This window comes from Protomyctophum parallelum (genome assembly GCF_964188405.1).
Source record: "Protomyctophum parallelum genome assembly, chromosome: 8".
In the NCBI taxonomy this organism is placed as follows: Eukaryota; Metazoa; Chordata; class Actinopteri; order Myctophiformes; family Myctophidae; genus Protomyctophum; species Protomyctophum parallelum.
Genome location: NC_139703.1, coordinates 2669547 through 2697302, shown reverse-complemented (window position 1 = coordinate 2697302; position 27756 = coordinate 2669547). Strand labels below are relative to the sequence as shown.

General features: G+C 44.0%; 1 protein-coding gene across 1 annotated transcript in view; it reads left to right on the top strand.

Annotated features, from left to right (window-relative positions):
* The first annotated feature begins 249 nt into the window (after positions 1–249).
* tafa4b (TAFA chemokine like family member 4b) overlaps positions 250–27756 on the top strand; it is a 63554-nt gene continuing 36047 nt past the window's right edge. Inside the window, exons 1-3 of the mRNA XM_083770563.1 lie at positions 250–376; positions 4268–4389; positions 19945–20100. Coding sequence (XP_083626689.1) covers positions 4269–4389; positions 19945–20100 — 277 coding nt within the window. The 5' untranslated portion in view covers positions 250–376; position 4268. The remainder of the gene's footprint in view (positions 377–4267; positions 4390–19944; positions 20101–27756) is intronic.

Below are 27756 nucleotides of genomic sequence, written 5' to 3'. Positions count from 1 at the left end.
CACATCACCACCCCGTCTGTGTGTGTGTGTGTGTGTGTGTGTGCGTGTGCGAGCGTGCGTGTGTGTGCGTGCGTGCGTGCGTGCATGTTTATTAGTGTGTGTGCGTGCGTGTGCGTGTAGACCTTTGTGCAAGGCCATTGGCCGTCGGAGGCCGCTGCATGCGAGCCTTCAGTGCACACCGCACTCTCTGACTGACTGCCTTTGTACCTGAATCCCCAGGGGGCGTGGTCTGCGTGAGGAGGAGGAGGAGGAGGAGGAGGAGCAGGAGGAGGTGAGAGTGAGTGAATGCAGACATGGCCCGTAGTACCTCCTGTTGCCCATAGAGGTGCTGCTCGGCGGAAGACAGTCCGGGGGGAGACAGACAGAGGACAGACAGGTGAGAAGACATTCACTATAGCAGTGGCCCCCCCCCAAATAATCATATTTGAACTGGAGACCGCCCACCTTGATATGCACTTGGAATTGTATAGGTGTTGAGGCATGACATTTACGTTTCACAGATAAATATTGTGAAAATAGCAGATCTATACAAGCTTTATTAAAAAATAACCCTCTTTCTGATATTAATTGATAATTTGGTCAATGTTTGACCAGTTTTTATAGTATAGTTTGCTGATTGATGCAGTGATGTTTTTTTTATTTCCCCCCTTTTTTGAGGTATTAAACATTTAAAAGTCCTTCAATTGTCACTTCACTGACATATGTGGACCCCCAATCATGTGGGGACCAGCCCTGGTAGTCCAAATCGAGATAGAAAGACTCTATTGGGCCAATTATTTTACAGCTGTGTAAAAAAATATTCACAATATTCAATATCCACCATTCGTTGTCAAAACCAACTTTTTCCAAGTTTATTTGAATTTGTACTTACTCCAGGTTGAAAGAAAGTGAGTATTGTAGCAGACATGCAGTATTAACCCATTCTGACCGGGCACCCATTTTGGTGTTAGCATCATGTCATGCTTTACCTATTGAAAATAGCAGATCTACAAGCTCATATCGCGCCACCGAGTGGCGCGATACGAGCTTGTAGGTCTGCTATTTTTGAAAAAAAATCGAAGAACGACTGACATTTTTAGAATCTGATCTCAGGTCAGAATGGGTCAATCAGACCAGTGTGTGTCCAGTGGAAACCTCATATGAATCTGATCTCAGGTCAGAATGGGTTAAACAGTGTGCAGTACACAATGTTTTGCTTTTGCCAGATGAGCCGATGCTGCAATGTGTCTTAGTCTGTCATGACAGCTGACAGCTGTTGTTATGTTTACACATGTGGCAGTCCCTCCTGTCACAGCACTGCCAAATTATGGGCAGAATAATTTTAGACGGACGTCTAATAGCCCACTATTGCTCAGTGGGTTATAACAGTTGTGTTGGTTGTAATGTTGTCTCCCTGCTCTTCTATTGAGACATTTAGATACATAGTTAACCCATTCTGACCTGAGATCAGATTCTAGAATGTCTATTACATCCTGACAGTTTCATTATTAACCCATTCTGACCTGAGATCAGATTCTAAGTGTCTTCGATTTTTCAAAAATAGCAGACCTACAAGCTCGTATCGCGCCACTCGGTGGCGCGATATGAGCTTGTAGATCTGCTATTTTTCAATAGATAAAGCACAACATGATGCCGACACCAAAATGGGTTCCCGTTCAAATGGGTTAAAAACCCATGTAACGCACACTGTCTCTGCATGCTTTGCAGTATTTGTCACTGTACACATCTGCACACACTGTACATATATGACATATTAGCCTTGCATTTAACCCATACTAACTACCAGTAAGACGCCTGGTTACGATAAAGGGCGAGGTCGTGTGCACAGGCCATATATGGAGCGTGTCTTGAGTGTACAGGGTTTGATGAGGTCAGATCAACATATGGAATGTCAGAATAGGTCAGCTCCATATATGGAGATCTAAGGGTGGACAGCGGTGACAGTGTCTTGAGTGTACAGGGTTTGATGAGGGCACAGGTTTTCAGGTTTCCGGCCTGTTGGTGAACTATAGTTTTCGCCGGCTGCCGGCGCGGCTGCACAAATAACTTTGGGGCAGGCCCGTCTAGAGTCTTTAAAGGACAACTTTAGTTTTTTTCAACCAAGGTTCATGTTTTAGGTTGTTATTAGAGAAACTAAAAGATGACTGTTCTTTTTTTTTCATTTGCTGCTTTCTTTCATTTTAGGGATTTTAGCTGTTTTTGACAGGGGGGGCGGGGGCATTCGAGCATGGGGCTAAATATGTATTTTTTTACAACATTTTATAGCGATTTATTTTTTAATTATTTACTATAGTCCTAATAAACCCCTGGAAATTACATCTGGCCACAAAACATCACGAGATCTACTGAATGTGTCAAACTGACATTGAGCCTATGACACACAGTATAAGCCTTCCCCCAGTAGGCTACCTTCACATTCAGTAGATCCTGTGATTTATTTGTGGCCAGATGTAATTTCCTGGGGTTTATTAGGGCTATAGTAAATAATAATAAAAATTATCTCCATAATATTTTGTAAAAAAATACATATTTAGCACCATGCTCGAATGCCCCCACCCCCTTGTACAAAACAGCTAAAATCCCTAAAACGAAAAAAAGCAGCAAATGGAAAAACATGAACCTACAACATGAACCTTGGTTGAAAAAAACTAAAGTTGTCCTTTAAATGGACAGATATCAGTCAAATGTGAGACATCGAAGAGGAAGGATGGAAGGGGAAGGATCAACATAATGGAATGTCAGAACAGGTTCTGACATATATCCATATGCTAATATTGATGACATCAGGGATCTCCATATATGGGCTTAATTGTGACGGCAGGTCGCATTTACTATGATATGGTCCCTGATTTACTATCATCCCTGATGATGTCATAGTGATGTCACGAGACCTGGGTACAATATAAGGGGGCTTTCCCCATGTATGGGGATTGTGAGTGAAGTGATGTGACAAATTGAGTGACATTAAATGTATGGGGATTGCGAGTGACGGTTTCATAGTTAACTGTGACCTTCGGTCGCAAATAAGGAGCAGTTCCATTAACACAGCCCCCTGGGAGCTGTTAGTCAATCACTGACCTTCCGATTAGCAAGGCTTCTCTACCCACCCAGCTATGGCCGTCCCCATAAGAATAGGCCGATATATCTCAATAATGGAAAGATATATATATAAAAAATAATGGCTTCGATGAATGAAATCCTATCAAAGTTACGATGGCAGAGGACCCAAGTCTTAATGGTTTTATGACATTCATTTTCATTTATTTTTATTTTTTATTTTAGGTTTTATGACCTCAATTACACCCAAAAAACCTGAACTTTGAACATTCAGTGGATTTTCTGTGGTCTGAAGTTTTCTTTGGGATTTTTGGGGCCTTTTGAGCTACAATGAAAACAGGCAACACAGTGAAACAGTGACATATTCTGGCAAATCCCATTGACATATATGGGATTTGCAGTAAGTGATGTCACTTACTGCCGGCAAATCAGAGCACCTGTTTGAGCCAGAAAACCCCAGATCACAGAAAATCTACTGAATGTTAAAAGTTCATGTTTTTTGGGTGCAATTGAGATTAGAAAACCTAAAAAAATTCCAATTCCAAAACATTTTTTTAATGTCACAATCCCTTTAAAAAGGCTTGTATATTTCGTTAGATTAGATCGATTAGATTAGATTCAATTTATTGTCACTGCACGTAGATAACAAATACTTTGACAATGAAATGATACATTTTTTGAGTAGATTAAATTGATTAGTTAGATTAACTGTCACCGCCCTACCCGGGTTGGTATGCCTTGCCCACACAGCAAAAACTGTTTATTTTCAGGATCCAAATAAAAAAATAGCAGCACTTGTGGAACTGCTATTTTTTATACTTTATAGTGTGATGCTGTAGCATATTTCTGTTGTCGGCACCTAACTCCAAAATGTTCATCTTTCAGGAAATTAAAAATAAATAAATAATAAAAATAAAATAAAACATCCAGCTGAAGTGGAGTTAGGAGGTTATGCCCGAAGCGCTTTTGAATACATTTCATTAACAAACCCACATTACGGTGTTCACAATCGGGTGTTCAACAGAAAATGGAGTTAGCTGGTTTCTGCCGGACAGCGACGATATGATCAAGTTGGGCGTTACTTCATGAGAAGAAAAAAGAAAACACACACAAAAAGTTAAAATATGGAGATAAGAGGTTTCTGTCCGACATTGACGCTCTTCTTCTGTCTCTCACTCTCTCTCTCTCTCTCTCTCTCTCTCTCGCCCAGGATGAAGCTGTGGGTGTGGTCAGCCCGGCCCCTGCAGGTGGCCTTGGTGGTTGCCGTGGCGATACTGATGCTGTGCGTTGACCCGGTGTCCGCTGGCAGCCGTAACCATCGAGGACAGACAGGTACAGAAGGGCTCGCTCCGGGCCCCCCCCCCCGCCCACCACCCACCCCTCCATGGCACAGGAGGTTAATTACACTGTCACTGCCCGAGATACAACACATGTTTCGGAGCCTGTCATTATTACCTGACCTGTCCCCATCGCGGGGTGGTAGGGGTGGGTCGTGGGGGTGTGTGTGTGGGTGGTCTCCGACAGGGGACAATTTGTCCAGTCCCTCAACATGACAGCAATCTCAAATCTTTCTTTCATTTAGGGGGGGGGGGGGGGGGGGTTTGATGAATGATGAAGGTTGTACAGCGAATGGCACTTCAACTGTCACCAGCTGTCAAAACACGGATATCGGAGCCGGAGTGATCAGATCTGTTTCGGGAATCGGGGGGGGGGGGGGGTGATCTGATTCAGAGACATCCGGAAAGAATGGAGCGGACGGTTGCCATTGTTCTCAGAGGAGGGGGGGGGGGGGGGGGGGGGGGGTTACTATGAAAAAGAAAAATAGGGCAGGGCCCTTGTGTATGTTAGTCCATTTATACTACTGGGGTAGGCTAAGAACGTCATAGCTATAATAGGCCATGTCTTTATTGTGATGTGTTAAGCTCCGCAGTGCCTCCCACAAGTCTGCCAGGAGCTGTAGGCTACCCTGCTTGAATTAAAATGAAGGTAAAGTCATATCCACCAGAGTCTTAATTGGGGACGCACCAGCTAAATTGAATTTCTATCTTTAATTTGCAGTCAGTAAAGTCAGCGACAGCGTGACCACTCCCAGGCAAAAGAGGAAAGAAGGCAGAAAGAAACATGTACTGTTGGATATTTTTTCTATGTCTGAAAATACACTAAGGTTAGGTTTACGCATAGTTTTACTGAGGTTACATTTAGGAATACGTTTAAGTTTAGGCATAGTCTTACTGAGGATACATTTAGGAAGAAGGTTAGGTTTAGGTATAGTTTTACTGAGGTTATGTTTAGGAATAAGCTTAGGTTTAGGCATAGTTTTACTGAGGTTACGTTTAGGAATAAGTTTAGGTTTAGGTATAGGTTTACTGAGGTTACGTTTAGGAATAAGCTTAGGTTTAGGTATAGTTTTACTGAGGTTATGTTTAGGAATAAGTTTAGGTTTAGGCATAGTTTTACTGAGGTTATGTTTAGGAATAAGCTTAGGTTTAGGCATAGTTTTACTGAGGTTACGTTTAGGAATAAGTTTAGGTTTAGGTATAGGTTTACTGAGGTTACGTTTAGGAATAAGCTTAGGTTTAGGTATAGTTTTACTGAGGTTACATTTAGGAATACGTTTAGGTTTAGGTATAGTTTTACTGAGGTTACGTTTAGGAATAAGCTTAGGTTTAGGCATAGTTTTACTGAGGTTATGTTTAGGAATAAGCTTAGGTTTAGGCATAGTTTTACTGAGGTTACGTTTAGGAATAAGCTTAGGTTTAGGTATAGTTTTACTGAGGTTACGTTTAGGAATAAGTTTAGGTTTAGGCATAGTTTTACTGAGGTTATGTTTAGGAATAAGCTTAGGTTTAGGTATAGTTTTACTGAGGTTATAATAATAATAATAATAATAATAATAATAATAATAATAATAATAAAACTTTATTTGTATAGCACCTTTCATGACATGAAATGCAGCTCAAAGTGCTTTACAGAACAATGGAGAATGTTTAGGATTACCTGGTGGCGACCGTTCCAGCCAGGATGGCCCGGTTTGGCCCAGGGCTGAGCGAGGACCGTGTTGTGGGGGAGAGCGTTCTTGTGCTCCTGAAAAGAGTGTCGTGTAATCCCAGGAGGGATGGACCACGAGGTGGCATTATGACACTAAATTCAAAATAATTCACTCATTCATATTCATATCTAACTGTGGCTGCCTATAAGGACAGCTGTGCTGAGTCACATGCCACGAGCCGGTGTACCCTGCACGCCTGTCCCCACCACCACCACCACCACCACCACGTCATCTGCTTCTCACACTTAATTATGACAATTTCCTTAATTATTTCTGGGTTTCCGCAGCACCTCTTCTCTTCCCCCCCCCACCCCGACCGCACTTTGCCTCCTGACGCAAGGTGACCTTTTATGTGCCACAGAAATGCCACGGGCGTCCCAGAGTCTCTGTGGTGAGTGATGGTGTTAGTTTCCTTTTGACGGAGAGGAGACAGCAGGCTGCGGGGGCCACCGTGCCGCTTATGGGCGGGAGAGACGCTAATTGCAGTCCCGGCCTGTTGTGAAGGTCAGCGCGAGTCCAACAAAAAAAACAACTTCCTCCCTAATCCCCCCCAATTTAACACACTTTTGAGACGCGAGCTGACTTTTTCCCTAAACTGATTGCAGCGTTTCATTAGAGGATTTCCACTAATTGGTGTAAGATTAGGTTTCCGCTTGCCTGTGAAAAATGTCACGACACAACAGCTGTTCTAGGCGGGGGGGGGATAATTGGCGAAATGTCATGATTTCTATATTCATTTCTCTCTGTTGTGTGCAAAATGTGTGTTCTGTTATTTCCAGGGTGGGCCAATGGTTAGTTTTGATTAATGCAGTGCTGTAACCGCATGCCGCCACATGGTGGCTCTAGAGGTCAAAAAATGCAAAAGACAAATTTTTCATTTTGCAGTAACTCACCAGGAAAACAGTAACTCTATGTTAGTAACAAATGACTGGTGCTTGTGAGTTGAACAACATAGTAGGTCTTCTGTTCTTTTTTCCTGGAAAATTCTCAAAACAATATCAGATGGTTGTAGATTGTTGGATGTATAGCCTATATGGATGGCTAGCCTAGTTAACAAAACACAATGAAGTTTATTTTATTTTATATACTTTGTTATTGTCTTAGTGGTAGCTGCTCATAACTGCTGCAGTGATGTCAGAATGTAGTCTCAGTCAGTAACAGAGTCCCTGCTCCAGGTGTGATGTAGTCTCAGTCAGTAACAGAGTCCCTGCTCCAGGTGTGATGTAGTCTCAGTCAGTAACAGAGTCCCTGCTCCAGGTGTGATGTAGTCTCAGTCAGTAACAGAGTCCCTGCTCCAGGTGTGATGTAGTCTCAGTCAGTAACAGAGTCCCTGCTCCAGGTGTAATGTAGTCTCAGTCAGTAACAGAGTCCCTGCTCCAGGTGTAATGTAGTCTCAGTCAGTAACAGAGTCCCTGCTCCAGGTGTGATGTCAGAATGTAGTCTCAGTCAGTCACAGAGTCCCTGCTCCAGGTGTGATGTCAGAATGTAGTCTCAGTCAGTCACAGAGTCCCTGCTCCAGGTGTGATTGATGCTACCATGGTTTAATCTGCAGGTTTGAGTAAATGGTGCGCTGTGACTGGCCAGTCGCTGTGATTGACAGCCTACACTACACCTAAACCTAACCCTAACCTTAACCTCAGTAAAAACTGTAACTAAACCTAACCCTAACCTTAACCTCAGTAAAAACTATACCTTAACCTTAACCTCAGTAAAACTATACCTAAACCTAACCCCTAACCCTAACCTTCACCTCAGTAAAAACTATACCTAAACCTAAACCTAACCCTAACCTTAACCTCAGTAAAACTATACCTAAACCTAACCCCTAACCCTAACCTTAACCTCAGTAAAACTATACCTAAACCTAACCCTAACCTTAACCTCAGTAAAAACTATACCTAAACCTAACCTCAGTAAATTATACCTAAACCTAACCTCAGTAAACTATACCTAAACCTAACCTCAGTAAACTATACCTAAACCTAACCTCAGTAAACTATACCTAAACCTAACCTAAGTAAAACGCAGTGGCTGGGGGGCGTTTCCAAGAACCCGCATCCGCAGATGAAACCATGCAGTGATTGATACTTGCTGCCATTCTATGAATCTTCCCGTGTCTCTCCTGTACCTCTCATCTCACTTCCTCACCGCAGAATTGTATGCATTTCTTTCTTTCTTTCTTTCTTTCTTTCTTTCTTTCTTTCTTTCTTTCTTTCTTTCTTTCTTTCTTTCTTTCTTTCTTTCTTTCTTTCTTTCTTTCTTTCTTTCTTTCTTTCTTTCTAATGATCCATGAGAATTATGCCAGTGTGCTAATGATATTTTGGCTATTTCTGAATTTGAATATTCTGAATCCAATTTGGCCGTAGCTGAAATGTGTAATGACATTCAGGGCTATTTTAACACATTCAAACCGTGTTCTTTTAGATTTGAACCACTTTAACCATTATTTCTTTGTGTCAAAAAAAATAAATATATATATATATATTGCAAGCAAAAATTTATATCTCAAATCTTTGCTTCTGTCGGTCCTTCAAACAAAATATTTTGAGATGGGGTTCACATAAAAGTTTGAGCACCACTGATGGAGCAGAAAAATAATTTAGAAGACATTTTGTAGATTCGACCTCAGTTCAGAATGGGTTAACATGCAGCTATGGCTGCGGTGAAAGCATCAATTCATATTACATATCGCTAACACAATTCCTAAAGATATTCATCATTTATGTTGTATAGGGCTGTAAAGTGCTCCTATTACCATATTGCTGAGCTCCCACTATGTCTGTATTTACATTAGCACAGGGCATCACAAACCTCATCTTCTTTTGAGGGGATTTAAATAATTCTATCTTACGTTTGTAAGCTTGCCATGCATGTAAATACATAAGCGTGTGTGTGTGTGTGTGTGTGTGTGTGTGTGTGTGTGTGTGTGTGTGTGTGTGTGTGTGTGTGTGTGTCTCTGCATGCACTACTGTTGTGTGCGAGCACAGGCATGTTTCTATAGCTGCAAGACAACGCTAGTGGGCGTGAAGCAAGGTTGGAAAGTAACTATACTTACTTTATAGACACAGTTAAATCGGAAGACATTTCAGTACACATTGCGCCATTTCCCTACATGCCCCTCATCATTGCAACCTCACGTTTTCCATTCGCCAGGCAATCTCAACCATCATCTTAAATGACCTCCTTCTTCAAATGCTCATTAGCTTCTTCGTATTGAAATTGCCCCCCCCGTAGAGTCCATGCTGCCCCCCCATCCCACCCCCGCATGTAGAGAGATGCCACATGTCCCCTTCAACGGCAGCTGACGCTGTGCCCCTCGCTTATTGACAGCAGGAAAGACATGGCTTTTATGATAAATTGCACAGCGCTCCTGCTCGCCTGTGTCTGTCAGAGTACATCAATCGCCTGGCTAACTCGTCAGTCTATGGCAGTGGTTCTGAACCTGTGGGTCGTGGACCCCCAGGGGAGTCCCCACATGGGGGGGTTCAGAGGACAGTGAAGTGACAATTTAAGGATTCTTAACACTAATTATGCTAATGATGTGTATACATGAATCAAAACCACGTGGTGCCTTGGACGTGTATAGGTGTCTTTAGGTATTTTTTTGAGTGGTGCAACCACTCTTTTTTTTTTTTTTTTTATATATTTTTTATCCCACAATTTTGTAACCCATTTTTCACCCCTGTGTCAATCATCTAATGTGATCCTGGGCTCTACACATCCTCCGCCAACCTGGGGAGAGCAACAGACTTAACTCATGCTTCCTTCATGCTTGAGTGTCCAAGTTGCTCCTTTACACCTGACAGGGGGGAGTTTCCCTGGTTGGACGTAGCGCGTGGAAGGAACACGTTATTCCAACCAGTTCCTTTCCCCTCCATCAGGCGCCCCGGCTGGCCAGGGGGAGGCAGTTTAGAGACCAGGATTACTGCATGTTTTTGTGAGGGTATCTACCCTAGGGGACACGGGGAGAACATGCAAACTCCACACAGAAAGGCCCTTTCGCCAACCCCGCCTTCGGGTATGGGCACTGATGACGTGGAGGAGGAAACACGCCGCCAGCACCCACAGCGCCCCGAGCGGGAATCGAACCCAGGACCTTCTAGCTGTGAGGCGACAGCACTACCAACTGTGCCACCGTGCCCAGTGGTGCAACCACTCTTATAGACAGCTATGTGGGTCCGGGACCCCCCCGGGGACCCCCACACTGTAACTGTCATTTCTCAACCGTTTCAGGCGCAGTTTCCCCCAGTTCAAATATGATTATTCTTGGGGGTCACAGCCTGAAAAGGCTGAGAACCACTGGTCCAATAAGGTGGTGCACGCTTCCCCCTCTCAGCCCCCCTTCCCCTCACCTCTGCTCCGCCCGCTGCTGTAACCCAAGCATGACATGCTTGACAAGCCTTTTCATCCAGTTCTCTGCTAGGCTTTAGTGCACTCCTATAGCCATAAAAAAAATGCACCACAAGGCCTTGAACAAGAGGGCTTAAACGCAACACTGAGACATTAAGACACAATGTTATTACGTGTATACCGATGGAGGAGGTTGAGTGACCACTTGACCCTGAGGCCGATTCTATACAAATGCCAGTAGAATCAGTAGATCTCAAACTTTGTCGTGCCAACAAGGACCCCTAATCTAATCCATCTAAAATGTTTGAATGAAGAAAATAAATAAAAAGTATTCAAGATCTTTCAAACATCGTGTGTCACGTGAGCTTGTATATCTGCTATTTTTGAGAACCACTGTTCTTAATCCTATGAATTTTCATAGGATTTCATAGGCCTTCCATCACCTGATGGAAGGCCCGGAGTGGCCGACATGACGTTATTATTTTACCACTCTGGTTATAATATTCAAATATGTCTTCCCTGTGTACGGCATTGTGGATGCACCCATTGACCGCTATTTGTTGTAACTAATATTATTTGTTTCATATTCAGTATAGGTTCCATAACCGTAAAGACGAGCTTACCTTTACTCTGTCCAGCATGCCAGAGCGTGCGAGTAAAGGCCAGTTTTGTTTAATCCACGTTAATAGACACTTGATTCGCATCAAATTTAGCATGTTGTAGCATTTTTAGCTAGCGCCAGGCCGCAATCACGTAAAAACAAAAATCCCATGTGCACGGCTGCACGCCTGCACGCCTGTGCACGCGCACAAGCCGTCTTTATATGCATTATGGCTCATAATCTGCAAAAAATGCGATATTCGCTTGATTCGAGCTTAGATTTACTTAGTTATGATTTATTTTTAAAGAAATCGTGGGGCCAAGCTAGTCCTACTGTAGGTCAGTATTATGATAGGTCCGACTTTCACTTCCGGTTCAAACTGATCACATCCGGTAGCTTTTGGGAGAGTTTTTTAAAGAACGTCTTGCACTGGCCCCGACACCTGGAGTTATTAATGTTATATTATCATTAAAATCTTAGTGTTTTCCCAATTATTTGGATGCTAACATGCAATATCCTCACACTCACGGCCACCAGTGGTTGAGATTGAGAATCACTGTCACTGACTGGCCTCTAAACTACCTCCCCCTGGCCAGCTGGTGCGCCTGATGGAGGGGAAAGGAACTGGTCGGAATAACGTGTTCCTTCCACTCGCTACGTCCGGCCGGGGAAACTCCCCTGTCAGGTGAAAAGAAGCAGCTTGGACTCCTCATGCATAGACGGAAGCATGAGGTCAGCCCCCCCAGGTTGGCAGAGGAAGTGTAGCGCCCAGGATTACATTAGATAATTGACACTGGGTGAAAAAATGGGTTGCAAAATCGTGGGATAAATAGTGAGGAGAATCACTGACAAAAAATATAGTTTGTTAACATGGCTCAGGGCCCAGGGAGACATACAATGTCTCTTTTGGCTCTCGAGCTAAATCGTTTAGGGAACCACTGGTCTTGACTCTTGATTAATTGCATACATACACAGTAAAATTAATTCAACTCTCAGGGTGTCCATTTTATTCTTCCTCCTGCGAGGACATTCCTTCAGATAATCCATGTTGATCATTCTGTATAAGATTAGTTTTTGGTAAAGTCCACGACACGTCGCCTCCATTTAGTTGCTCAATACCGCTCGCTTGTTAGTTTTAAAAATGGACTTGAACTCATTCCGAGCTTGGCTGGAGCCTGGGCAGTGCAGGGCACCTCTGGCCTCAGTATACCCTGGCTTTAATTTTCATTTCACATTCTGTTCAAAAAGAAAAAAGGGCTCCTCTGGCAGGCATCTCCTGGCTGTGCCATGCAGAGACTCGGCTTATAAAGTAAAGGTAACAAAGCCTTTGCTGTCAGAGCTTTCAGACTGGAATGTCCTGTGTGTGAAACAGTACAATCCATTTAATCCACCCAATCCACTTTCATTTAACTGCTGTTAAATTAACACTGCAGGCTATAGCACTTCTTTACCTCATTAAGCCGAAGAATGTCTTCTAAATCCTAACGGGTTTTCTGAAAAACATACAGTATGTTGCTATATCTGTGGTGATCAAACTGTTTCATGTCAAGGACCCCTATCTATATCCCTACCTGTTATCCCATTCTGAACGGGCACCCATTTTGGTGTCGGCATCATGTTATGCTTTAGCTATTTAAAAATAGCAGATCTACAAGCTCATATCGCGCCACCGAGTGGCGCGATACGAGCTTGTAGGTCTGCTATTTTTGAAAAATCGAAGAGCGACTGACATTTTTAGAATCTGATCTCAGGTCAGAATGGGTTCATCAGACCAGTGTGTGTCCGGCGGAAACCTCGTATGAATCTGATCTCAGGTCAGAATGGGTTATTCATGTCAAGGACCCCTATCTATCCCTACCTGTTATTCAGCAGATGCCTGAAGAAGGTGTTTGACTGAAACGTTGCCTATAATAAAGTGTTCATATTGAAGTGCAGGCGGTGTGTGGGTCTTTGTGCACTTTACGTATGTGCATTTTTCGGAATATGTCGAGCTCCCCCAAAATGGTATTTGGCCGCGGACACCCCAGCTCGTAATATTTGATATTATAAACTCATAATAAACTCAACTAGAACTGCACTCTGTCGAGTGCATACTTGCTTGTTGCACACTAGTAGGCCATAAATGGCCAACTAGTGCGCAAGCAGAGGGCGCAAGTCCTTTCGACCGCTGTAAATTGTCAAATCTCAGTATCTCTGTGAAGGAACGTTTGAAATGATTAATGTTTAGATGTAACTATTTGCTACCTACTTTATACATATAAACATCTAGTATTATTAAGTATGATTCAAGTTTCTATCTATATAAGAAATACTGTTTTATCGTTGTAGATATATTCTGGATCCCTTTTTAGTTTTTCAGAGACAAATAAATCATTTATATGTGTTGAAAAAAAGGTATATAAACTGAATTAAAATATGTTATACAGTATAATTTTTCTGTAAACGGTGGAATCTCAATATCTCTGTGAAGGAACATTTGAAATGTCTCTGGTCCCAGCAGATCAGGCACAATTAGCTATTTTATTTTTTACTGATTATGTATATAGTATACGTATGACTAGCTCTAAATGATGACGTAAGAAATATATATAGTATATATATAGTATATAGGCATATACTATATACGTATACATATATACTCTATACTCTATACTGTATAAAGTGTGTAGTTGTAAGTTGATTAGCGGTATACTGTGGTTACTTTGCGCCAAAAACCGTGACAGCTGTTCCCCCATTTGAGGCTTACGCAGAAAAACATCAAATCTGTGCCTGTGTTGCTGGACCAATGATGACGAAATGACCATATTTCTTACGTCATCATTTAGAGCTAGTCATACACATACACACCACGTACTCTGGTCCCAGCAGATCAGGCACAATTTGCTATTTTATTTTTTACTGATTATGTATATAGTATACGTATGACTAGCTCTAAATGATGACATAAGAAATATATATAGTATATATATAGTATATAGGCATATACTATATACGTATACATATATACTCTATACTCTATACTGTATAAAGTGTGTAGTTGTAAGTTGATTAGCGGTATACTGTGGTTACTTTGCGCCAAAAACCGTGACAGCTGTTCCGCCATTTGAGGCTTACGCAGAAAAACATCAAATCTGTGCCTGTGTTGCTGGACCAAATGACCACAAATGACCATATTTATTACGTCATCATTAAGAGCTAGTCATACACATACACACCACGTACTCTGGTCCCAGCAGATCAGGCACAATTTGCTATTTTATTTTTTACTGATTATGTATATAGTATACGTATGACTAGCTCTAAATGATGACGTAAGAAATATATATAGTATATATATAGTATATAGGCATATACTATAATACGTATACATATATACTCTATACTCTATACTGTATAAAGTGTGTAGTTGTAAGTTGATTAGCGGTATACTGTGGTTACTTTGCGCCAAAAACCGTGACAGCTGTTCCGCCATTTGAGGCTTACGCAGAAAAACATCAAATCTGTGCCTGTGTTGCTGGACCAATGATGACGAAATGACCATATTTCTTACGTCATCATTTAGAGCTAGTCATACACATACACACCACGTACTCTGGTCCCAGCAGATCAGGCACAATTTGCTATTTTATTTTTTACTGATTATGTATATAGTATACGTATGACTAGCTCTAAATGATGACGTAAGAAATATGGTCATTTCGTCATCATTGGTCCAGCAACACAGGCACAGATTTGATGTTTTTCTGCGTAAGCCTCGAATGGCGGAACAGCTGTCACGACGAAGGAGACCGGGCGAAAATATTACTTGCGCGCTCTGCTTGCGCAAGTAACAAGCGCTTCAGGAAACAGACCACGGATACAGGAAGCATCGTCTCCGTTGTATGTGGCAAATATCACCAATCCCCGCAGTCCGCAGGTAACAACATAACTTAGAGATTGCCTTAGCTCTTTGCTTGAGCATTACTGCAATCGCATGCGCACACGCACACACACACACACACACACACACAAACACACACACACGCACATGCACACACACACACACGCACACACACACACACACACACACACTTTCTTTCTTTTTTTCCCCCTGGTGGAAACATTATTGTCACAACAGCGTTAACTTTGGGTCCAGCACACAGATGGTGAGGTTGTGTATCCTGATCCTTGTGATGAGCTGACCTGGTTTTGAACCGCATCGATGCCTCCAGTTTATTTCACAATGACTCCGTTCTTCATCTACTATCGCTAAGTTGCTGGCCACGCAACTATCCAGTCCAACGGGAAATAATGGCTGGAGGATCATAGAGTTCTATTGTTTTTTATTCTTGTGTGTGTGTGTGTGTGGGGGGGGGGGGGGGGGGGGGGGGGGGGGGGGGGGGGTAATCCAGCGGATCCAGTGGCCTCGGGAGAGAGGCAGAGCCAGACGAGTGAGGGAAATGAAAGAGGAGGGATGATGACAGACAGCCAGGGATCATTGATGGAGCTTTGAGGGAGGAGAGAACAAACAAACTTTAAACCAGAAAGGATGAGAGGAGGCACGGCCCCAACAAAGGGTGTGTGTGTGTGTGTGTGTGTGTGTGTGTGTGTGTGTGTGTGTGTGTGTGTGTGTGTGTGTGTGTGTGTGTGTGTGTGTGTGTGTGTGCGTGTGCGTGTGCGTGTGCGTGTGCGTGTGCGTGTGCGTGTGCGTGTGCGTGTGCGTGTGCGTGAGCGTGAGCGTGAGCGTGCGCGTGTGCGCACGCGTGCACGGCGGGGGGTCGGGTTGTGGTGGAAAAAGTACTCACATCTTTTTATATCTTAACCCATTCTGACCTGAGATCAGATTCATACGAGGTTTCCGCCGGACACACGCTGGTCTGACGAACCCATTCTGACCTGAGATCAGATTAAAAAAATGTCAGTCGCTCTTCGATTTTTCAAAAATAGCAGACCTACAAGCTCATATCGCGCCACTCGGTGGCGCGATATGAGCTTGTAGATCTGCTATTTTTAAATAGCTAAAGCATAACATGATGCTAACACCAAAATGGGTGCCCGTTCAGAATGGGTTAAGTAAAAGTATCAGTACCCTTGTTATTACGAGTACATATCCGGAATTCAAATTTTAATTTAGTCAAAGTACAAAAGTATTTGTAGCAAAATGTACCAAAAGTACAAAGTATTCATTATGCAGAAAGGTTTAGAATGTATATAATCAAATGTTTTGAAAGAGACAGATCTACAAGCGACATGCATTGCGAGTAGATCGTCTATTTTCACATAGCCAAAGTTTAAATAGGGTGTGGTTAACCTACAGTATGTTTTGTAATAATCATCCAAATCCACGAAGTAACTTAAGTTTTCAAATAATTGTAGTGGAATAAAAAGTACAATATTTGTCTCTGAGATGTAGCGGAGTAGACTTGAAAGTAGAAAATTGGAAAGTATTGAAAATTGGAAATACTCTAGTAAAGTAAAAGTACCTGACCGGGCACCCATTTTGGTGTTGGCATCATGTTATGCTTTACCTAATGAAAAATAGCAGATCTACAAGCTCATAGCGCGCCACCGAGTGGCGCGCTACGAGCTTGTAGGTCTGCTATTTTTGAAAAAAATCGAAGAACGACTGACATTTTTAGAATCTGATCTCAGGTCAGAATGGGTTCATCAGACCAGTATGTCCCCCGTGGAAACCTCGTATGAATCTGATCTCAGGTCAGAATGGGTTAAACCGTTTGCGTGTCCGCGTGTGCGTCTCGGCACTGTGCACACGTGCTCTCATTCTGTGTCTTGTCTGCAAAGCCGAGCATGAAAAGTTCGGGACTTTCGACAGAGTCACGTCGGATGAAATGAAATCCTTGCGCTCGCGGTACAGTATAACCAAGGATTTCCTCCTCGCTTGTAAAAAAAACAGGATTTAGGTGTTAATGTCACCGGGAGGGCGAGCTTTGCTTAAGAATTTGACACAGTCGGCTTTCAAGTGCGCACATAACGAGGTTTGGAGAGAACACGCTGCTGCTCGTCTGCAGGGTTCAGAAAGCCCAGTCGCTGTTGTCGTGCAGAAACCTCTTCATCTCCGTCTCCGTGAATTAATGTCCTACTTCAGTGTTTTTCAACCCTGTTCATAATCGAGCTCCATTTTTTTTATTCAGCATTTGAGGCACGGACCACCATTTGATGAGATTCTTTTTTGCCTCCCAGACCCAAGATTGGGATAGGACTTTTGTCCACAATTCCATGTTGTATTGATGTGGTACCATATATCGAGAGAATGGGCAAACTTCGATCAAAATAACAATTTCTTCTACATTCTCAATTGTATAGACATCTTGTAAATTTACTAAGTAATGCAGATGTTTAACAATAATTCTTAAATGAAACCAAATGGGCCCTTACAGGTCTCCAGAGTTAACCCATTCTGACCGGGCACCCATTTTGGTGTCGGCATCATGTTATGCTTTAGCTATTTAAAAATAGCAGATCTACAAGCTCATATCGCGCCACCGAGTGGCGCGATACGAGCTTGTAGGTCTGCTATTTTTGAAAAATCGAAGAGCGACTGACATTTTTAGAATCTGATCTTTGGTCAGAATGGGTTCGTCAGACCATGCGTGTGTCCAGTGGAAACCTCGTATGAATCTGATCTCAGGTCAGAATGGGTTAAAGATCTATAAGGGTCCATTTGTTTACCAACTCTCCATCATTTAGCTGGGGACCACCTGGAACCCACTCAAGGACCCCTGTTGGTCCCCCGGACCAAGAACCACTGTCCTACTTAATCATACTACAGCGTCGCACAAAAGCATTACATGTAGCACATCTGCACATGCATCTTTTGTACACTCTACATTTGTACACTCTATAAGTCTAAAGAGTTTAATTAATTCCCAGGATAATTAAAGTGTAGCTACAACAGCACTGCCTTTAACCCATTCTGACCGGGCACCCATTTTGGTGTTGGCATCATGTTATGCTTTATCTATTGAAAAATAGCAGATCTACAAGCTCATATCGCGCCACCGAGTGGCGCGATACGAGCTTGTAGGTCTGCTATTTTTGAAAAATCGAAGACACTTTTAGAATCTGATCTCAGGTCAGAATGGGTTAATAATGAAACTGTCAGGATGTAATAGACATTTTTAGAATCTGATCTCAGGTCAGAATGGGTTAAGTTACCTCTGTATGTCAGAAGGAGACTGTTGTTCAACACTCAGCGTTTACCATCAGCGCAATGTTCTAATTAACCAGACATGAGCCCCTTGGGAAGTGTGGAGATAATCAAGGGAGATTATGAGTCATTTGTTTGTTTGAGGCATTGTTTGATTAGCAATTATACTGATGGAAGGCACGTGACTCTCGGTAGCACCGTACACACACACACGCGCACACACACGCGCACACGCCAACTCAAACCGTTCTCCCCGGGCATAATATGTAAACGAGTTGTTTAAGTTCCATTCAATAAAGTGTATGTCGACACATTGCTACGCACCAAGCTGTACAAGCTCTCCCGTAAGCCCTCATAAAATATGGATGATTTCTCCTTGGAATACATACATTTTATTATGACTAAGAAGTTGAACTATGAGCTAAGTCAAATCTGAGAAATAACCAGCTCATTGTTTTCTTTTACAGCTTGTGGGATTTAAGTCAACATAGTGACAGACGGTGGGTTTTAAATCCGAGAGCAGGGTTATATATTGTTAATGAATGCACTGCATTGAGCAACATTTGCACTCTATAACTCTACTGCAATTTGTGCTGTCTGTACAATAGTGAATGATTCAATAGCATTTGGTCATTCATTGTTTAAACAGATAGACTCGTTGCCGGGTTCACTTTGGGTTGTATCCGTTGCTCGGCAACCTAGAACCATTTATATGTTGACAAAGAGCACAATCTATCATAAACCACTGAAAAGACCACCATCAAAGATATCCATCATCGGTGGTTGGGGGAAACAGCCTACTATAGAGGGACTGACTGGACCAGTGAACGTTGGGGGAAACAGCCTACTATAGAGGGACTAACTGGTCCAGTGAACGTTGGTGGAAACAGCCTACTATAGAGGGACTAACTGGTCCAGTGAACGTTGGGGGAAACAGCCTACTATAGAGGGACTAACTGGTCCAGTGAACGTTGGGGGAAACAGCCTACTATAGAGGGACTAACTGGTCCAGTGAACGTTGGGGGAAACAGCCTACTATAGAGGGACTGACTGGTCCAGTGAACGTTGGGGGAAACAGCCTACTATAGAGGGACTGACTGGACCAGTGAACGTTGGGGGAAACAGCCTACTATAGAGGGACTGACTGGACCAGTGAACGTTGGGGGAAACAGCCTACTATAGAGGGACTGACTGGACCAGTGAACGTTGGGGGAAACAGCCTATTATAGAGGGACTGACTGGACCAGTGAACGTTGGGGGAAACAGCCTACTATAGAGGGACTGACTGGACCAGTGAACTGGACCAGTGAAACAGCCTACGCAGGAACGATGCGAGCTGAAAATGCAGCCCCACCCGGTTACACAATGCCCGTTGTAACCATCTCTCTGTCTGTGTCCCTTTTATGCCCATATATGGAGTTCCGTGTCAGGCATTCCCAAATATAATCTCTCAGTCTATGATGCCCGTCTTATTTCACCATATTGAGCAGCCTTAGGGGGGGTTCATTTGTGGAAATCCGACCGACTTCCCACATTGCACGCAACGCCTTGGTCCCCCCCGACGATAAGCTTAAGTACTTTTATATTTTAACTTGTATAAGACAAATGTGTGTGTGTGTGTGTGTGTGTGTGTGTGTGTGTGTGTGTGTGTGTGTGTGTGTGTGTGTGTGTGTGTGTGTGTGTGTGTGTGTGTGTGTGTGTGTGCGCGTGTGCGTGTGTGTGTGTGTGTGTGTGTCTCAGTCTCATACCAGGTCAAGCAGGGGACATGTGAGGTGGTGGCCATTCATCGCTGCTGCAATAAGAACAAGATTGAGGAACGCTCCCAAACCGTCAAGTGTTCCTGTTTCCCTGGTCAAGTTGCCGGGACCACCCGAGCCAGACCCTCTTGTGTGGAAGGTAAGGAATACAACCGTGTGTGTGCGTGTGTGTGTGCGTGCGTGCAGGTTCAGGTTTTTTGGGTGCAGATTGAGCTCAGAAGACAAAACAAAAAATTAAGAAAAAATACAAGAACTTTTTTTAATGTCACAACTCACAATCCATTAAAAAATATATACCGTATATCATGAGTCTAATTGCATTTTCACCTGTTTTATCTCAAATATTTCTGTAAAGTATAGGCGCCAAATATTGCTAATTGAGGATGATGCTGTCTCTCTCCCTCTCGTTTAAATTAGTTAAATTAGTTTGTATGTATCGCAATCAGTTGCAGCTGTTTATTTTATACTCATACATGTACATACCTATAGAATAGATACATACCGGTAGGCCTACACACACATACTGTACATGCAAGTCATGCATATACAAACACACAAAGTCCGACTAACTCTGCTTAGAAATGAGAGAACATTTCTTCTTTGGTCATGTTTCCTGGTTACGTAAAAAAAAAGCAAGATAAAGATTGGGCCATATCTCTCTTACTGGTAGTCCAGTAAGAGTCCCAAAGAGATCATGTAACATGAAAGGTTCCGAAGTCACTTATGCAGGTAATGGAAGCCCCAGTCACCAGTGTCTCCTTGCCCTCCCTTATCCCCCTGTGTCACATGAACGCAGAGAGGCTGATATACTACAGCTGTCCACCTTGGCTGCCTTCAAACCCAACGCTGGAAACTCAAACCGCAATTTGAAAGGCCTGTTTTTATTTGGCAGAGCGTTCCATATCTCTTCAGGCTATTCGAGGGCCTATCCGATCGGATGGTAATAGAGAAATTATTTCCTGGTCTGTTGCACTTTGTCATAACTCTAGAGAAGATAACGATATATTCATATTCAGGTTCATGTTTACACAAGTAAAGAGGCAGACATGGGGAAAAACTAATAATCATATTTTAATGTAGGAGGGATGACTGGACAATATGACTTTGTGAATTTCACACAGGAATTCGCAGCACAAAATGATTTACAATGAAAGAAATAAAAAAAAACCTTGTAAAACATGTAGGCAGATTTTTTTTTACAAAAATGTTTAGATTTTTATTATCGTGAGAATGGCTTCCATTTTTGTTCTTTCCTTTTTCTTCAGGAGGACAGTAAAAACGTCATTATTGTTCGTCTAGGACTAGGTGATTTAACCCATTTAGACTTGAGGCCGATTCTGAAAACGACTTCTAAAACCTAACTTAAGGTTTTGAAGCTGGATTGAGTCGATCCATCCATCCATCCATCTTCAACCGCTTATCCGTAGTCAGGTCATGGGGGCAACAGCTCCACCAGAGTGCTCCAGACTTCCTTCTCCAGAGCAACATTAGTGACTTCCTCCTGGGGGATTCCGAGACGTTCCAAGGCCAGTGAGTCAATGTGTTTCCTCCAACTGCGCCCTGATCTGCCCCGGGGTCTCCTTCCAGTGGGACATGCCTCGAGGACCTCCCTAGGGAGACGCCCGAGAGGCATCCTAAGCGGATGCCCGGACCACCCAGCTGGCTCCTTTCTAGGCAAAGAAGCAGGGACTCTACTCTGAGTCTCTCTCGTGTGACTGAACTTCTCACCCTATCTCTAAGGGAGATGCCAGCCACCTTCGGCCGCTTGTATTCTGACCTTATTCTTTCGGTCATGACCCACACTTCATGACCATAGGTGAGAGTAGGAACGAAGATTGCTCGGGAGGGATGGATCGAGTCTTCCAACGCAAAAGCAGATGATGATGAGGTTGATCAGGAGGTAGCTATGGAAACATTATTATTATACTCTCTGATGATGTCACCATGTGTAGCCTATATAAGATGGAACCCGTTTTTCTCATTTACATAATGAGAAGTTAGAACAAGTATAATGGACGACGTTCAACCTATGCAGTGGACCAATGACTGTAAAGACCTGACCTTCGATGGCGTTGTCTTGGTGACCGAGAGCCATGACTCCCTGCCCCAGCAGCTGGAGTGTCTGGCATGTCCTCTGAGGAAATACACCCTTTTGGACAGGGGCTTCAAGAACAGCACGCCGTTGTTGAACGTACCCGGTCTCCCCGGCGGTCGGATGGTGTTCGCCTCCACCGGCCCGGTGGACCGCGACTTTGACGACGTCAGGAGGTTCGGCGAGGCCGCGGAGCGCGGCATCAGACGGGCCATGGTGGCCGGTATGCATCGGCCCCTGTTGGTCTGTCCCCCGCACCCCAACTACACCCAGAGCACCCTGGTGGCGGCCCTCGGGGCTCTGCACGCGCTCTACACGCCCCTGGAGGTGAGGGAGACCAAGCGGAAGGACAGCCCGCACAAAGTGGGCATCCTGGGCCTGTGGGCGGAGCAGGAGGCCTTCGGGCAGGAGGTGGTGAAACTGGCCCTCGCTCTGGAGAGCGGGCGACTGGTGTACCGCGACATCGGCGGCTCCGACCCCGAGCGCATGGCCGCGCCGCGCGTGGCCGAGTACGTCCAGGAGCTCTTCGCGGGCGGCCCCGTGCAGGTGGAGGTGCTGAGCGACTTGCACGTCCTGGAGAAGGAGTACCCCTGTCTGGCCGCGGTCAACCGCTGTGCCAACACCGTGCCCCGACACCAGGCCAGGGTGATCAAGCTCCTGTACGTCGGAGAGGCGCCCGTCCAGAACACTCTGATGCTGGTGGGCAAGGGCATCACCTATGACACCGGCGGGGCGGACATCAAGGCCGGGGGCGTCATGGTCGGAATGCACAGGGACAAGTGCGGCGCGGCCGCCGTGGCCGGTTTCTTCCAGATCCTGGCCGAGCTGAGGCCGAAGCACCTGAAGGTGATGGGCTCCATGGCCATGGTCAGGAACAGCGTGGGTCCAGACTGCTACGTGGCAGATGAACTGGTCGTGTCCCGCGCGGACCGCAGGGTGCGAGTGGGCAACACGGACGCAGAGGGACGCATGGTGATGGTGGACCTCCTCTGCGAGATGAAGGAGAAGGCCGCGCACGAGGTCTCCCCCCAGCTGTTCACCATCGCCACGCTGACCGGCCACGCAATCCGGGCCATGGGATCCAACTACTCCGTCATCATGGACAACGGACCGGCCCGGCAGGCCGAAACCGCAGCGCAGTGGCAGAAGGCGGGAGAGATTTTGGGGGACGTGTTTGAAGTGTCCAGCATTAGGCGCGAGGACTACATATCCCACATTGGGAAGTCCGAGTATGAGGATATTCTCCAGAGCGGTAGCAAGCCGTCTACCGAGACTCCCCGAGGACACCAGGCCCCGGCCGCTTTCCTCATCATGGCCTCTGGTCTGGATAGGTGTGGGATTGACTCTACGAACCCTCTGCAGTACTCCCACATTGATATTGCCGGGTCTAGTGGTCCTTTCCCAGGCGTGCCCACTGGCGCTCCACTCCTTGCCATGGCTACCAAGTACATCCTGAATACATCCAAGGACTCCTCGAATATACAGTATACAGACAGAATTGTTTGAATAGGCCCCGGGCGGCTGCCATAGTCGTCTGGGCACCTAGGCCGGTAATCCCCATCCCTGCAGCGTGTCACCCCCCCATCTCTCCCCATTACCTATCGGACTACTGTATACCTATATCAATAAAAGGCTGAAAAAGCCCCCCAAAATATCGTAAAAAAGAAAAAAGGATCTCTTCAATAGTTTCTTCTATGCTTGACGTTTTCTCATCAAAACACTATTATTCCCCCTTTCTGTAGCAATTACACTGTATTGTGCTTAGCTATTTGAGATGTTAGCATAGCTGGGTATTAACAAATACCTATGCTACAGTAACATGTTGTCCTTGGATCTTCAACAAGGGGTCTTTGACTCCTATAGGGAGTCTTCAGAGCTACTACTGGGGAGCTGCTATATATTTGATGGGAAGATTCCTTTTCACCCAAAAGAGAAAGTAAATGTCAGAAAATATACACATGATCATGAATCCAACGTATATTAGCAAAGAATGTGTAAACAAACAACAAAAAACAAGCCATAGGCACTTACTGTAAAATAAATAAAATCACACCAGTGTGAAGTGAGGGACGCTCTTATCATCATACATCATCATCTCATTCCGGTCAATCAAAATTTGCTTCCTCACCTTCGTCATCAATGTTTGTGTTACGCAATGTTTGTGTTTACACTATGATGTAAAATTGCCCAATCATTGTCAATGGGAATGTAATGTTTGAGTAGGACAAAGTTTGTGCACACACACACTAAAGGCTGGAAAAAAATAATATTTAAAATGATACCTTTACTGACCGGATAAACCCCTTGAGATGTATCATCTCGTTTTCCGAGGAGGTTCTTAACGCAAATATACAGAGAGTACAATAAAGAGAACAATACAACAAATACATCCATGCATTAATACATATAGACAAACAAAGACAAAAATACGGTGGGTATAATTTGGAGCAGGCGCGATGATGACGAGGCATACGGCGTAGAAGAAAGGAGGGACTCCCCCGCACACCGCCACTTGCTATGTTCAGAGCATTTATTGTAAGGAAGCAACGTTTGGGTCTTGCGACCTTCCTCAGGCTTGCACTGACATACCTGTAAACTTGGTAAAGCTATATGAGCTTCCAAACTAGTCTCGAATGTCTCTCTCAACAGTCAACGGACATTGATGGGACACGCGTAGCACACAGGTGTGAGGGCCGCATAGTGTGCATAATATACAGTGAGAAATTATTGTTTTTATAGTCAAACAATATATGTGTACCAGTAAGACACCCCGAGGGTGAGAAGCGAAATAGGAATGCCCATATATAGACCTGTTATGTTATTGACGTTTTTGGACCGAGCATAAAATGTGTGCTAATTAGTGAGGCCAGGCGGGGCCTAGGTGATGATCTTCATGTATGGCTATCCAGGGTTCTGATGAGGTCAGTGTCGTGATCATCATATATGCAGACGGCAATAATAATAATAATAATAAACTTTATTTATATAGCACCTTTTTGAACAATGTTCCAAAGTGCTTAACAACAGAAGTGAGCGTGTAGAGAGTGTTTTGCAGGTTTTCATAGTAATCTGCGACCTATATGGTCACAATAATTTACATAATGGTCCCTATCCTGCGGCACCCCTTGCACCTTATCCCTAAACGTTATTTACCTTATATTTTCTATTTTAAAACATTTTAAAATCGTTCAACTAGCCAATCTACATCGTCACGTTGTGAGCTTGTAAATCAGCTTTTTTTTTAAACCATTTTTAAGGTTTTAAGTAGTAAATAATGGCGAATAAGTTAGAGGTGGGTAAGGGTAGCAAGATATAGCTAAATATCTACGTAAAATATATAGCAAAAATGGCAGATGTACAGATTTGCTATTTTAGCTATGCATCGTTGATGAAGTATATAACGCTTAAGTGGTTAATAGAGCAGTCATGTGGTCAAAGTAGATATTTGTGGGACAAATCTCATTTTACAAGGACAATCTTCCTACTCTACAATGTGTACACCGCATTTGGCTGTGCATGTGTCTTAACATGCAGTCTTTGTGTGCATGTGCGTGTGTGTGCATGTGCGTGCATGTGCGTGCGTGTGCGTGCGTGCGCGTGTGCGTGTGTGTGGGTGTGCGTGCGTGTGCGTGCGTGTGTGCGTGCGTGTGTGTGTGCGCATGCGAGCTTCTTTGTCCATGTATTTTCACAGTATTCTGGTCATTTCAAATGGAGAGAGAGAATGACAGAGAGGGAATGAGAGTGTCATTTTGTTGAACCTTGGTTACGCTTGTCTGCGAGCTCGGAGAACCCTTTCCCCAGCATGGATGGAATATAACGTGTCACTGACCCCTATCATCTGTAGAAACACACGCACGCACGCATCTACGCACACACGAGCACACACACACACACACACACACACACACATACGTACGTACGTGCGCACAGATTAAAGTTCAGCCCCATCCGACGCAGTTGTATTAACCTCTAACAAGTGGGAAATAGATGGTTGTGTCTGATATATTATGTGAGCGGAGGCGTAGCATCGACCAGAACACACTGTTGGGGTCAGCAGAGAGACGTACAGTTCTCACACAACCGCCAGTCCTGTACAATGTTCAATGTACATCAGTGGTTCTCAACCTGTGGCCCGGGACCCACAGTGGGGTCTCCACATGATTTTTCTTTTGTTTGGGGGGAGGGGGGGGGGGGCAGATGCCAGTAAAGTGAACGATGTAATTAAGCTCTTTTACAACCTTTTTAATGCATTTAAAAAAAAGAAATGAAATTGTCAAATATAAGAGAGGGGAAAAATGTGTCGTTCGAGGCTCTATACAGTAGCTAAACAAGTTTGGGAACCACTGTAAGATCCACAACAGCAAGGGCTCGGACAAGACCTTTCTGTTGTCTACATTAAAGCATGAGGACATACAGCCTATAGAGAGAGGTCAACGTAGCCTCGATACCAGGGGGGCAGTCAGCCAGATATTTCGTGAAGCCTCATTTGAAATCGGTAGTTCATTATAATGGCCTGTTGTGGCGCTGGACTGGACCCAAAAAGCCCCATAGCTCCATAGAGGCCCATGTATTTTGGCCCAACTTCACCTAGACTGTATTACCTTAATAAACATGGTCATGAATACTTTCTTCTTCCAGTCACTAGTTTAAAGTCTCATTTCTAATGTCATAATATTCTTTTTGGAAAATTATGGTCCCATTAATTAAAAAAATGACCATAAAGAAAAAAAAACATTGCGTATGTTCTGAGGGGCGTGGCTACCGTTACAGTCTATGATCGGGATTCCCCTCCCACTCGAGTGAAAATAAAAACCAACGGAGAAGAAGGGGGGAAGTCCCGCCTCGTTGTCTGGGCAGCCAATGGCCAGCTGGTCCAAAACGGAGCCAGCCAATGGCCAGCTGGTACCAAACGGATCTAGCTTTGTCCATATTTTTTACAGTCTATGCTCGATACCCAGGCTTTCAAGGTAAAAGCAGTGTAGCTATAGAACAATGCTTTGTTAAAAAGGTAGGTCTTTAGTGCTCTCGTAAAATAATCCACCGACTGTGGTGCTCTCAGGTGGGCAGGGAGGGGGCCAGCCGAGCAGAAGGCCAGGGTGCCCCCCCCCCATGTAGGGTTGGTCATACCATGGGGGTCATGATTTTAGATTTTCATTGAAGGGATAGACCCTGCTGAGATGCAGCATCTAATTTTAAACCATTTTGAGCAGGAACCCCTTTTGGTGGTTACATACATTATGTTATAATTTTGCTATTGAAAAATAGCAGATCTACAATAACTTGTAGGTCTGCTATTTTTGAAAAATCGTTAAAATGTGCCTCAAAATTTTAAGAAAATTGTCATGATTTAGAAAACTTTTTTTTTTTAATTTCGGGCAGAGGAATTTAAGTGCAAATACATCTGTGAATGTGCTATAATGAGGAGGTTGTTTTTTTTTTTGGGGGGGGGGGGCTTTTAATTCATGATGCACTCATATAATATATCTAGACAGTTCTCATATGCTCTCATACGCTTAGGCTTAGACATTGCCAATAAAGCCCTTTGAATTGTGAGCCGGTGGTTCACAAACCTTTTCATGTCAAGGACCACTAAATTGACACTAATTAGTCCGCGGACCCTCATTTGAAAACCACTGTTGTATAAGCTCATCATGTCTCTCCATCCTCGGTGTACTGCTGCTATTCTTCTCTCTGACCAGTAGA